This window comes from Xenopus laevis, chromosome 4L (genome assembly GCF_017654675.1).
Source record: "Xenopus laevis strain J_2021 chromosome 4L, Xenopus_laevis_v10.1, whole genome shotgun sequence".
Lineage (NCBI taxonomy): Eukaryota > Metazoa > Chordata > Amphibia > Anura > Pipidae > Xenopus > Xenopus laevis.
The window spans coordinates 12040167-12054466 of record NC_054377.1 but is presented as its reverse complement, the minus strand read 5'-3'; the positions used below and the strand labels follow the sequence as shown (position 1 = coordinate 12054466).

The 14300-nt window shown below is 40.9% G+C and overlaps 1 protein-coding gene across 1 annotated transcript in view; it reads left to right on the top strand.

The window, feature by feature from the left end:
* Nucleotides 1-14300, top strand: part of celf1.L (CUGBP Elav-like family member 1 L homeolog) — a gene marked incomplete at its 5' end in the record, with an annotated part of 41867 nt that overhangs the window by 22981 nt on the left and 4586 nt on the right. Inside the window, 9 exon segments of the mRNA NM_001090727.1 lie at nt 22-156; nt 530-609; nt 2199-2360; nt 3801-3891; nt 4028-4156; nt 5784-5891; nt 7600-7782; nt 10716-10859; nt 11733-11899. Of these exon segments, the coding sequence (NP_001084196.1) occupies nt 22-156; nt 530-609; nt 2199-2360; nt 3801-3891; nt 4028-4156; nt 5784-5891; nt 7600-7782; nt 10716-10859; nt 11733-11860 (1160 nt within the window). The 3' untranslated portion in view covers nt 11861-11899.

The window sequence follows — 14300 nt, the reverse complement described above, 5'->3', positions numbered from 1 at the left end:
ATGTCTCGTCACCCAAACCAGCTGTGGAAGACCGAAAGCTATTTATCGGAATGGTTTCCAAGAATTGTAATGAGAATGATATCCGGGCCATGTTCTCTCCGTTTGGACAGATAGAGGAATGTCGTATCCTGCGAGGCCCTGATGGAATGAGCAGAGGTGAGTGGGAATGCGCCGTCACCTTTGCTAAAGGAAGTGCATGTTAAGCTGGCCATAGACGCAAAGATTCATACGGTTTTCCGACCGTGTGTGGAGAGTCCCGACATTTTTCGCCAGGCGGAGATCAGTCGTTTGGTCGATCAGACAGGTTAAAAGATTTCTGTTGGACATAACTTTCGTACGATTGATGTCAGGGGCAGAACTTCGGCTGATCTGTTCTTTTACTACTTTATTTGATCGGAATGGTTAGTGGCAGGTCGGGAGATGGGGAAGTCCATTTGTACGATGATTCCTACGATCGGATCTTTGTGTCTATGGCCAGCTTGTGGGCCCGGGGCCATGCGGAACATCTCATTTCTTTCTTCTTTTACAGGATGTGCATTCGTTACGTTTACAACTAGATCCATGGCACAGATGGCAATCAAATCCATGCACCAAGCACAAACCATGGAGGTAAGCCCTGATGCTGCAGCTTTGTCTCTCAGAATTCAGCTTAAAGGTGGCTTTTTCACACAGAAACTACTGGGCCAATAACGTTGCAATAAAATAATGTATTTGAGATTTTTAGGCCATAAAATCCTGTATGCTTTCTGATGGACAGGCGTAAATCTTACAGGCTATGCATATACTGCTCAGTGTAATCAAAGGCCACCCAGCTCTAAAACTTTCTAATTAAAGTATTGCAATTTTACTTTGCGTTATCCATTCATTTGACCCCTCCACCCGATTAAAGGAACAGTAACACCAAAACCAAAAGTGCTTCGAAGTAAATATAATGTACTGTTGCTCTGCCCTAGTAAAACGGGTGTGTTTGCTTCAGATACTCTACAACAGTTTATATAAACAAGCTGCTGTGTAGCCATGGGGCAGCCATTCAAGCACAGGATACACAGTAGATAACAGATAAGTACTACTATAGTTTATATAAACAAGCTGCTGTGTAGCCAGTGAGGCAGCCATTCAAGCCCGGATACACAGTAGATAACAGATAAGTACTACTATAGTTTATATAAACAAGCTGCTGTGTAGCCATGGGGCAGCCATTCAAGCACAGGATACACAGTAGATAGATAACTACTACTATAGCTGAAAAAGTAGAAAAGGCTTAGGATAAACAGCAGATAACTGGTAAGCTCTGTAGTGTACAATGGGATTCTTCAGAAAGTATCTGTTATTTACTGTGTATCCTGTGCTGGAATGGCTGCCCTCATGGCTACACAGCAGCTTGTTTATATAAACTATAGTAGTACTTATCTGTTATCTACTGTGTATCCTGTGCTTGAATGGCTGCCCCCATGGCTACACAGTAGCTTGTTTATATAAACTATAGTAGTACTTATCTGTTATCTACTGTGTATCCTGTGCTTGAATGGCTGCCCCCATGGCTACACAGCAGCTGGTTTATATAAACTATAGTAGTACTTATCTGTTATCTACTGTGTATCCTGTGCTTGAATGGCTGCCCCCATGGCTACACAGCAGTTTGTTTATATAAACTATAGTAGTACTTATCTGTTATCTACTGTGTATCCTGTGCTTGAATGGCTGCCCCCATGGCTACACAGCAGCTTGTTTATATAAACTATAGTAGTACTTATCTGTTATCTACTGTGTATCCTGTGCTTGAATGGCTGCCCCCATGGCTAACACAGCAGCTTGTTTATATAAACTATAGTAGTACTTATCTGTTATCTACTGTGTATCCTGTGCTTGAATGGCTGCCCCATGGCTACACAGCACCAGTTTTACCAGTGCAGCGCAACACTACATTATATTATATTATTTGTTTGGTGTTTCTGTTCCTTTAAATAGTCAGATATTGTCGACTTTATCTCTGCACATAATTGGGCAAACAGCACTTAGTGGCTTTTTTTTGGCTACAAACCCAAATAAACAGATCTAGACAAAGGTAGGAGGGCGCTGCAACCCCACATCACTTCCAGTTCTGCCAGTGCTTCACACGTATAGCTGATTTTAAGCGATTAAGAGTATCTGCATCCTTGAGCTTGTTGATGTCTCACTGTTTCCATTTGAATTTCCAGGGCTGTTCCTCACCAATAGTGGTAAAGTTCGCAGACACTCAGAAAGACAAAGAACAGAAGCGCATGACGCAGCAACTTCAGCAGCAAATGCAGCAACTCAATGCAGCCTCAATGTGGGGTAACCTGACTGGACTGAACAGCTTGGCACCCCAGTATTTAGCAGTAAGTGGTCATGTAGTGTTCTTGCAAAAATTGCCCCTTCTGTGAGTTTTATCTACAATGAATAACCACAAAATCTCAGCAAACAGGTACAAAGTGAGAATGCACCTTCACTTACCGTTTCCAGCTCCTTCTTCTTCTTTGTCCAGTTCTGCGAAAACCCAGCCATTGCATCACTAACCCTAAATAGTGCAGGCTTTTGAGATTTTAATTGAATCATGTTTTCACTGCCCTGTGATAAATCAATAAAATTAGCTGTAAACGATCCTTTCAAATAGAGTGTAGGCGATCTTGCTGTGCTGCATAATCACAAGAGAAGGTGCATTCTTCACTAGTCCTAGGCTATCGTGTGCTGGGTTATTGGCTTCTCAAAGCGGTTGTTCAGCTTCAAGTAAACTTTTAGTATGTTATAAAGTGGCTCATTCTAAGTAACATTTCAATTGGTCTTCATTATAAATGAATCCAGGATTTGGTTTGGGATTCGGCCTTTTTCAGCAGGATTTGGATTCGGCCGATTCCTTCTGCCCGACCAATCCAAATCCTAATTTGCATATGCAAATTAGGGGCGGGAGGACAATCACGTGACGTTTTGGAAGTAAAAAATGTTTTCCCCCTTCCTACCCCTAATTTGCATATGCAAATTAGGATTTGGTTCGGTATTCGGACGAATCTTTCGCGAAGGATTCGGTGGTTCGGCCAAATACAAAATAGTGGATTCTGTGCATCCCTATTTCAAATTATTTGACTCCTTCTTCCGACTCTTTCCAGCTTTCAAAAGGGGGTCACCGACCCCATCTTAAAAAAACAAATGCACTGTAAGGCTACAAATGTATTGCTTCTTTGTATTACTCTTCTTTCTATTCAGGCCTCTCCTATTCATATTCCAGTCTTTTATTCATATTGATTAGGGATGCACCGAATCCGAATCCTAATTTGCATATGCAAATTAGGGGCGGGAGGGAAATTGCGTGACTTTTTGTCAGAAAACAAGGAAGTAAAAAATGTTTTCCCCTTCCCACCCCTAATTTGCATATGCAAAAAAAGTGGATTCAGTGCATCCCTAATATTGATGCATGGTTGCTAGGGGAATTAGGACCCTAGCAAACAGACTGATGAAATTGCAAACTGGAGAGCTGCGATTTAAAAAGCTAAATAACTCAAAAACCACAAATAATAAAAAATGGAAACCAATGGCAAATTGTCTCAGAACATCACTCTCTGTCATACTAAAAGTTAATTTAAAGGTGCACAACCACTTTTAATCCCTTGTGGGTTTTTGTTTTGTGGTGCTAATATACCCTCTCCCCACTTAACTCACTCTTCACCTTCCGTTCTTGTACACCCTGTGGATTTGTGGTGTGTAACATTACTCCCCCCAAATCAGAGCAAGCCCTCACTCTCCTTCTTGTTTTGTTTTGGTGTAATGTCTAGCTTTATTTGCAGCTCCTCCAGCAGACCGCCTCCTCTGGGAACCTCAACTCCCTAAGTGGTCTCCACCCTATGGGAGCTGAGTACGGCACTGGAATGACATCAGGTGTGTGTGTGTTTTTCACTTCTTTCTATTTTTCTTGTTTTGTTAGGGGATTTTATTGGATGAATCATTATGTTGCCTCTCCTTTGAAAAAAGATTTCTGTCCATGTGTCTTGCTCATTTTTGTGTTGCATTACAGGGCTTAATGCCATACAGTTACAGAATTTGGCAGCTTTAGCGGCTGCTGCTAGTGCTGCGCAGAACACCCCAAGTGCAGGAGCAGCGCTCACTTCTTCCAGCAGCCCCCTCAGCATCCTAACCAGTTCCGGTGAGTAGCATGTATTGTCTGGGAATTATCTGTGTCTGTTCTAGCCACAGCCGTGGGCACTATTTATGTCAGGCGCACGTTAAAGAGGTTGTTCACCTTTAAATTAACTGTTCATATGATGTAGAGCGTGATATTGCGACTATTTGCAATTGGTTTTCATTTATTATTTCTGTTTTTTTTTTTTTTTTGCGTTATTACGCTTTTTATGCAGCGGCTCTCCCATTTGCAGTTTCAGCAGTCTGGTTGCTATGGTCCAAATGAATATGAATAGGAGAGGGACTGAATACAAAGATGAGTAATAAAAAGTAGCAATAACAATACTTTTGCAGCCTTACTGAGTGTTTGGTTTTTTTTTTAGTGGGGTCAGTGACCCCCCATTTTGAAAGCTGGAAAGAGTCAGAAGAAGAATAAAGGGAAATAATTCAAAAACTATAAAAGCTAAATAATGAAAACCAATTGAGAGGTTGCTTAGAATAAGCATTGTATAACATACTACAAGTTAATTTAAAGTGATTCTATCATGGAAACAAAATGAATCCGTTAATAGTGCTGCTCCAGCAGAATTCTGCACTGAAATCCATTTCTCAAAAGAGGAAACAGATTTTTTTTCATGTTTAATTTTGAAATCTGACATGGGGCTAGACATACTGTCAGTTTCCCGGCTGCCCTCAGTCATATGACTTGTGCTCTGATAAACTTCAGTCTTTCTTAGCTGTATTGCAAGTTGGAGTGATATCACCCCATCCCTTTCCCCCCAGCAGCCTAACAACAGAACAATGGGAAGGTAACCAGATAGCAGCTCCCTAACACAAGATAACAGCTGCCTGGTAGAACAGCACTCAATAGTAAAATCCAGGTCTCACTGAGACACATTCAGTTACATTGAGTAGGAGAAACAACAGCCTGCCAGAAAGCAGTTCCATCCTAAAGTGCTGGCTCTTTCTGAAAGCACATGACCAGGCAAAATGACCTGAGATGCACCTACACACCAATATTACAAATAAAAAAAACAACACAATTGCTGGTTCAGGAATGACATTTTATATTGTAGAGTGAATTATTTGCAGTGTAATTTAGAAATAAAAACTACATCATGACAGAATCCCTTTAAAGGTGAATGACCCCTTTAATTGATCTACACGATCAAGGTACTTTGGTGAATGGGTTTTGTTACAACTAATTATAATTATGGGATTACATCTAGAGGCTTCCGAAAATGTTGCAGGTTACATTTTGTATAAATTCAGGTTTTGAGCGGTGTTCTGTGAGGTCCAGGGAACAGAAATTCTATTTGCGAATGTTTCGTTGCCTTCTGAATGTTTTGCTGCAGTGCTAAGGATCTAAATCTAAGGATTTTAGGACAGTGAAATTAGAAGCACTTTTGCTTTCTGATGTCCAACCATGTCTTTTGGATATCATAAAAAGTGGGAGATAGAATTTGATGAACTAATTACTAGCATGTGATGAGCTCCCCTTGATTTGAATGGGAAATGCAAGAATGTGATCTAGAAGTAGACATTTCTAATTTCATCAAAGATTCCTATAGGATTCTCTATTTGTGGGTTTAGCTTTCTACAGGTGTCTACAGCCCGTCTGTGTTATTTATTTGTCTTTTTCTTCCCTACAGGTTCCTCCCCCAGTTCAAATAACTCATCCATCAACACCATGGCATCCCTAGGAGCTCTACAGACATTGGCTGGGGCCACAGCTGGTCTCAATGTCAATTCGCTTGCAGGTAATCTAACAAACACGTTTTATTTTCCCCCTGTATTGTATTTATCTCATGCTGCCGTCACCTTGCTAGTAGGGTTGGGCGAATTTGACCCATTTTGTTTCGTCAAAAATTCGCTGGCGTCACCCATTAAAGTCTATGGACGTCAAAAAAATTTTTTGATGCGCAGCAAAATTTTTTGGCGCTCGTCATTGTTTTTTGACACACGAATTCATACAAGTCTATGGGCGTAATTTCCGCAATGAAACAAGGCAACACTAGGACACGTATGAAACGACAACCCTCCGCATACACGCTGGCTCACCAGCTGGCACAGCATGCTAGGAGTTTTATCTCCATGAGACTTGGGATCTTGTGTGTGTGTGTGTGTGTGTGTGTGTGTGTGTGTCTGAGAAAGGCTGGTGTTCTGCCAAAACTAGGGATGCACCGAATCCAGGAATCGGCCTTTTTCAGCAGTATTCGGCCGAATCCTTCTGCCAGGCCGAACCAAATACGAACCTTAATTTGCATATGCAAATTAGGGGTGGGGAGGGAAATCACGTGACTTTTTGTCAGAAAACAAGGAAGTAAAACATTTTTACCCTTCCCACCCCTAATTTGCATATGCAAATTAGGATTCTGTTCGGTGTTCGCCCGAATCTTTCAGCTGAATCCAAAATAGTGGATTCGGTGCATCCCTAGCCAAAACGTCAAAGTGCTATAGTATACTAAACACTGACTCAAATAGCGGGAACCCAGTGGCATGGAAAAAGGAAGTGACGTGAACCAATCACCACATTCAAACAAAAAACACCAGCGTGCAAACTCTAGAAACACCAGTATAATCATCAAAACTGTCACGATCGGTACCCTAAATCCGGTTTCGGCTCTTCTTCCGTCTGTAGCAGCCGCCTTTCACTTCGGGAGGAGTGAAAGACGGCCTTTCACTTCTAATCGGATGCCGCCAGGTCTTAATAAGAGAAGAGCCAAGCAAGAGTTCTGGACTGGCAAAAGGGCACGATCATCAAGGTTTTTGGACGGAAGGCACAGTTCTTGGAATAGACAAAAGCATAGACAGGCAGGGGTCAGTGCGGGCAGAGTACTAGCAAGGTCAGACGTGCAGGGTTGGTGCAGGCCGAGTTTAAGGATAGTCAGACAGGCAAGGGTCAATATCCGTAGAATCGTCAGGCATGAGTTAGGATTAGCAGAGTTCAGAATAATCACACAGGCAGGGATCAAAACCAGGAATCAAACACGAATGAAACACACCCAGGATACTAGCTAGTAGACCTAACAATGGGCAATGAGTTTGTGCTCAGAGCCCCTTTAAATATTCAAATTTATCACAATTGCGATGACGTCCCGACGTTTGTGACGTAAGTTTGCACCGTAGCAAAGCCGGCAAGAGTAAGGACAGGATCACTGCGGCGGGCGTCCCCCACTTAGTATCATCATAAACATAATCACATACACAGTGACACAATGATGAGAATAAATCACATAATCAGAACGTAAAATATACTATCCCCTTGGAAACTGTGAACCCAAAACCTCCCCCAAATAATAAGCTTGCACCCATTAAAATCAACACTGAATTGTGAAATTCGGAGTAAAAAAAAAACAATTCTAAAACTATTTAGTGTGCAACATAAAAACATTCAGGGTCAAAACCAGTTAGAAAACTATTTGTTGTGTAGCGTGAAAACATTTCATTTTTTTTTTATATATACAGGTATGGCTGCGTTTAATGGAGGCCTAGGCAGCAGTCTCTCCAATGGCACTGGCAGTACGATGGAAGCCCTTAGTCAAGCTTACTCTGGGATTCAGCAGTATGCTGCCGCTGCACTTCCTTCACTCTATAACCAGAGCCTTTTGTCACAACAGGGTTTGGGGGCTGCGGGGAGTCAGAAAGAAGGTAAGAGCACCCCCTAAGTCATGCAGATTTATGTAGGCGTTTTTGTATTCACAAACGTTGAAGGGGTTGTTCACCTTCCAACACTTTTTTCATTTCAGTTGGTTTCAGATTGTTCCCCAGAAATAAAGACTTTTTCCAATTGCTTTCTATTTTCTGTGTGTGGCTCTGAGGGGGGGGGTCGCCGACCCTGTAAACTGTTCTAAATTGATACATTGAGTTGATACTTTTATCTTTGTCCCTGCTGAACAGAATCCCTGGGTTTCATTACTGGTATTAGTGATGTGCGGGCCGGCTCAATACTCGCCGGTTTACCCACGGTTCGGACCGACCTCGCACTATTCTTTGCGTCAAATGCCGACTTCCGGGTTGTTCTTTTATAGATGCTACTCCTGCTCGCCCCACCCCATTTGTGACATCATCGGTAGGGTGGCCGGAGGTCTATAAAAGGACCCGGAAGTCCGATGCGGGCGCGTGCTAAGGGAAGGGTCGGGTGCAGGTCAGGGAAATCCCGATCTGCACATCACTAACAGACAGCTGTTAGAATTGATACAATAGTTGCTGATACTCCAGAGATGCTGCTGAGAAATGTATCAACTCAATGTTGTAAAATTGTAACAGTTCAGAATCTGCACCTGAATTACTGAGCTGTCAGACTCAAACACCAGAGACACGAACATTCAACTTTAAACTTAGATTTTGGATAAAACTGTAAAAATAAAAGATGGAAAGTGAATGGAAAAAAAAGTCTTTCCAGAGAACAATCTGAAAATTGAACTGAAAAAAGTGTTTGGACAGTGAACAACCCCTTTAAGTAACAATGTCTGGTATTCACTCGTCTGAGCTGCATTGAATACATGGCCCTCCATGAATATATAAATGTTCTTGTTTACGACTTATTAAAGGATTGGTTCTAATTCTAAGTAACTTTTCAATTGGTCTTCATTATTTATTTTCAAATAGTTCTTGAATTATTTGCCTGTTTCTTCTGACTCTTTCCGCTTTCAAATGGGGGGTCAATGACCCCATCTAAAACACGAATGCTCTTTAAAGGAATAGTTCAGTGTGAAAATAAAAACTGGGTAAATGGATAGGCTGTGCAAAATAAAATGTTTCTAAAATAGTTAGCCAAAAATGAAATGTGTAAAGGCTGGAGTGAACAGATGTCTAATAAAACAGCCAGAATCCAACTTCCTGCTTTTCAGCTCTCTAACTCTGAGTTAGTTCAGTGAGTTTGTAATTGATCCTCAGCATTCAGCTCAGATTCAAAAGCAACAGTTATGATCCATGCGGCCCCCTCAAATCACTGATTGGTTACTGCATGGTAACCAATCAGTGGAAAGCAAGAGAGCTGAAAAGCAGGAAGTAGTGTTCTGGCTATTATGTTACACATCCACTCACTCCAGCTTTTATACATTACATTTTTGGCTAATTAACTATATTAGATACATTTTTATTTTGCACAGCCTATTTATTTTTACATCTATTTACCCAGTTTTTATTTTTACACTAAACAATAACTTTAAGGCTACAATTCTTTTTTTATTGCTACTTTTTATTACTCCTCTTTCTATTCAACCTCTTCTATTCATATTCCAGTCTCTTATTCAAATCAGTGCATGGTTGCTAGGGTAACTCGGACCCTTGCAACCAGATGGCTGAAACTGCAAACTGGAGAGCTGCTGAATAAAAAGCTAAATAACTCAAAAACCACAAATAATAAAAAATGAAAACCAATTGCAAATTGTCTCAGAATATCCCTCTCTACATCATACTAACAGTTAATTTAAAGGTGAACAACCCCGTTATATCACCGACACCTGCGTGTTGACTACAGCAATTTTTATAGATGAAAGCGCCATACCCAGGTCATTGGTTCCTAGATGTCTTAGTTTTTAAATCAATACTGTGGTGTAAGTACCCCTTTAAGCTGTCTAGGCCCATGTGTGAATTGCTTGAGTTTTTTTTTTTAAAGGTAAAATACAAACACAAAACAAACAATTACAATATCACGTAGTAGTTGGTGTCAAGTTCAGTATTGGTTTGTACTAGTGAAATAATCTTATCGCTAGATATGCCAGTTGACATTCTGTGTGTAAGTATAAGTAGTAGGGATGCACCGAAATCCACTATTTTGGATTTGGCCTACCCCCCGAATCCTTTGTGAAAGATTCAGCCAGATACCGAATCTGAATCCTAATTTGTATATTCAATGTGAATGGGAAAACATTTTTTACTTCCTTGTTTTGGGAAAAAAGGCAATTTCCCTCCCTGTCCCTAATTTTCATATGCAAATTGGGGTGCAGCCGGGGAGAAGGATTTGGCCAAATCCGAATCCTGCTTGAAAAGGCAGAATCCTGGATTCGATGCATCCCTAATAAGTAGTTTACAGAGTAAGTCCCATCACACTTGAGAGGGCTAATTACATTACAACAGAGTCTTGATCACACCAGTCCCCCAAATTTTGTCAAACTTGTCGTGAGCTCCCCTTGTCTCGTAGGTTCGCTTTATAAGGGGAAGAGCTCCATCCACCAGACGTCTTCAGGTTAGGGAGGGAAGAGTTCCAGGGCATAGAATGTGAGCATTCATAGTCGAACTCTAGCTGCATTAGTGGCTAGTACCCCGTCTATTACTCCTAACAAACAGACTCCTGAGTCCACTATCTGTGGTGTGTCCAGTTCTTTTGCTAAGGTTTCCATTATTCTAATACCAAAATTCTTGTATGGACCAGGCCATGTGAATAAAGTTGGCCCTGGGGGATTAACACCTTGGACAGTAATCATCTTGCTTCCTGCCATATTTCTTCAACTTGAGTTTGGTGGAGGCATCTGGATTGTATTAGCCTGTCCTTTATAGATATTAGGAAGTTATAGGCGTTATCCGTAGCCTCCTCCTCCCATTGTTTAGCTTGAGCCTTTTCATATATTTCTTTTCAGGCCCAGAAGGAGCCAACCTTTTTATATACCACCTACCCCAGGAGTTTGGGGACCAGGATCTCCTGCAGATGTTCATGCCATTTGGAAATGTTGTGTCCTCCAAAGTTTTCATCGACAAACAAACGAACCTCAGCAAATGTTTTGGTAAGTGCCGTGGGGGAGGGGGGAGACTTTAGTCTAATACAAGAGTCCTCTGCACTCAACCCATTATCAATATATTTAAGACAGAGACATTTTGTGCATACTGCTACTGAAAAATGCCTTACCCTTTAAACAAAACAGGGATTGTTTGTCCATATATTGCAATATATTTAAGCTGGCCAACTACGTCAGTCATCCCATATCTGGCCAGTCCTATGCTCAATTTTATCTGATTCATTAAGAATTCTATTGCTTCATTATACATTTTACAAAAGGGACTAAGTTTTACCTGCAACTTACTTGCTGCTTTCAAAGTAAAACTCCCAAACGTGGCTGCCCTTTTATTAGACACCAGTGGGATCACCTGACTATAGCTGGGAAGGGTGGGAGCTACAACATGGAGCTGGTTACTGCTCCCGTTTAACTATAACAAACAAGGGAAAGTTGACCACAAAATACATACAGACAAATACAAGAGTCCTCAGCACTCAACCCATTATCAATATATTTAAGACGTAGACATTTTGTGCATTGAGCGTAGGACTGGCCAGATATGGGATGACTTTGACGTAGTAAAGCTTAAATATATTGCAATATATGGATAAACAATCCCTGTTTTGTTTAAAGGGTAAGGCATTTTTTAGTAGCAGTATGCACCAAATATCTCTGTCTTAAATATATTGATAATGGGTTGAGTGCAGAGGACTCTTGTAGTTGCCTATATGTATTTTGTGGTCACAGCCTCATTGCACCCCCACCTAATGGTTCTAAAAATTAGTGGTGAGCACAACTTTCCCTTGTTGGGAACTTTAGTCTATGCAATCGGGGAACGGTGTAGAAAATCGCTCGGCTAAAACATAGTCTTCTGTTTCTCAGGCTTCGTAAGTTACGACAATCCCGTTTCTGCTCAGGCTGCTATCCAGTCCATGAACGGCTTTCAAATCGGAATGAAACGCCTGAAAGTCCAACTCAAACGCTCCAAGAATGACAGCAAACCCTACTGAAACCTACTGCCCCGGGAAGTGAGCGAAAAGGATGTTCTGGTAAGTGTGGGAAGTCCAAAACCAGGATGTGTAGCTGGAGGAGCCCACTTAGTAACAACACACAGACTATGCCGACTCTCCGTGTGCTTTAAAGCCACAAGCCTCATTTCCCTCCTAAAGACTCTGGGTACAACTATTTTTTTTTTTTTGTTGTGGATTTTGCTTTTTATGGAAGAAAAGCTTGTATTTTATTTTTATTTTGTTGTTGTTTTGTTCCAAGTGTTTTATTTTGGAGTTCAGGTGCCATATCAGTGAATTTTATTATTAATATTATTATTATTATTTGGACTTTTGCTGTGTTTGTACAATGTGTGACATGTCCCCCAACGCCAGGGAAAGGATTAGGAGCCGCTTATTTGACACTGACCAGCCTTAGAGAGTCCTGACTCATTCTCAACAGTGTACAGGTACGGGACCTGTTATCCAGAATGCTCGGGACCTGGGGTTTCCCGGACAACGGATCTTTCAGTAATTCAGATCTATATATATATATATATATATATATATATATATATATATATATATATATATATATATATATATATATATATATATATATATATATATATATATATATATATATATATATATATATATGACCTGTTATCCAGAATGCTCAGGACCTGGGCTTGTTCAAAGAAAACCCCTACGTAGACCCCCCTCCCTCCTCCCCCCAGCATAGCTGCCCCCCGAGGAAATGCCCCTATTTTTATACGTACCCCTCGACGCAGATTAAGGCATCAGAGTTCCACACAGCCATCTTCTGCGTCTTCGTATCTTTTTTCCCCGGGGGGCAGCTATGCTGGGGGGGGAGGAGGAAGGGGGTCTACATGGGGTGGGGGGTAGGGTTTTTTCCGGTTGAATTCTCCTTTAAGTATACTAGAAAAGCATTTAAACATTAAGGGGCAGATTTATCAAGGGTTGAATTGAAAATTCGAATTCTCACGTTTTTTTTTATGGTCAAAACTGTCAAATGCGGCTAAGGAATTATTCAAATTCGATTTCGTTTTTCAGAAAACTCTTAATTCGATTTTCGAGATTTCTCTTAAACTGGCCCTTTAAGAACTCAAATTCGACTATTCTCCACCTAAATCCTGACGAATTGCCATGTTTTTTTCAACTCAAATCAAGTTTTTAGAATTTGATTATAGTTTTCGGGTCAATCCTATTCACCCTAGTTTACAAAATTCTATTTTTTTTTCTCGATTGGTCGAATTTAGAGTTCATGAGAGTTTAACCTCGCATGAATTCGAAATTCGACCCTTGATAAATGTGCCTATCAAAATAAAATAAACCCAATAGGCTGGTTTTGCCTCCAATGAGGATTAATTATATCTTAGTTGGGATCAAGTACAAGCTTCTGTTTTATTATTACACAGAAAAAGGAAATCAGTTTTTAAATTTGGATAAAATGGAGTCTATGGGAGACGGACTTTCCGTAATTTGGAGCTTCCCGGATAACGGGTTTCCGGATAACAGTTCCCATACTTGTATTGCTGTTATAATGCTGTGGCTGCTATTCTGCACTCCTTTTTTGGGCAGCTATAAGCACATACAGAAGTTGTAGGCTAAAGGACAGGGTTTATAAAGGCCAACTAAACCACGTATATGGGGCAACGTCAACAGCCTGTCGCAATTGGAACCTAATTTCTCCCCCTAATGCAAGCTAAGTAGAGAACCCCCATTTACAAGTTCAGGAGTCAGGCTTCTCTAACGTTTACATACTGGGTCCGGTGTTGCGTGTTAGTGTAGCCGTGTATTTCACGTGCCCGTATGTACATAACGTGTACCCGTGATATAATGGTGAACTGCTAAAACTTGAATACTGTACACTCAGAGAAATGTGCTGATTTGGTATAATGTGAAAAGTATTGAGGCTTCCAGGCTCCTATAATGAACATTTTCTTTTGGGGGTAAAAAAAAAAGCGAAAAAAAAAAAAAGCCTGTCATTTCTATTTTTATAGAGGTTTTATACAACTCGCAATATTTATTGCCTAAATTATTTCACGGGGAAGAGATTTTGTAGAATTGGAATGATGGTCCTTTTGTGTTTTATACAGATTAATACCTGCGACTTGCAATGATGTTATAAGGAAGGGACTTCAGGTGGTGGAAGGCAGTCTTATTTGGGGGGTAAACTAAGGCTCCCCCCCCCCACCCAATTTCCTAAACCCCTTTTGAAGGCCCATCAGCCTTGTGCATCTGTGCTTAGGGGCCAGTAACAAAATGGCTCACGTGTGTTTATTCAGCTACTGTGCAACCTGTGCTTTTTGGGGTTTTTTTTAAAAGGACCTCTTAAAGGACAGCTAAAGCCTAACTAAATATGTAGGTAGAAATGTTGTACATTATATTTTGTGCTTCTGTATCAGCCCAAGGCAACCACAGCCCTTTAGCAGTAAAG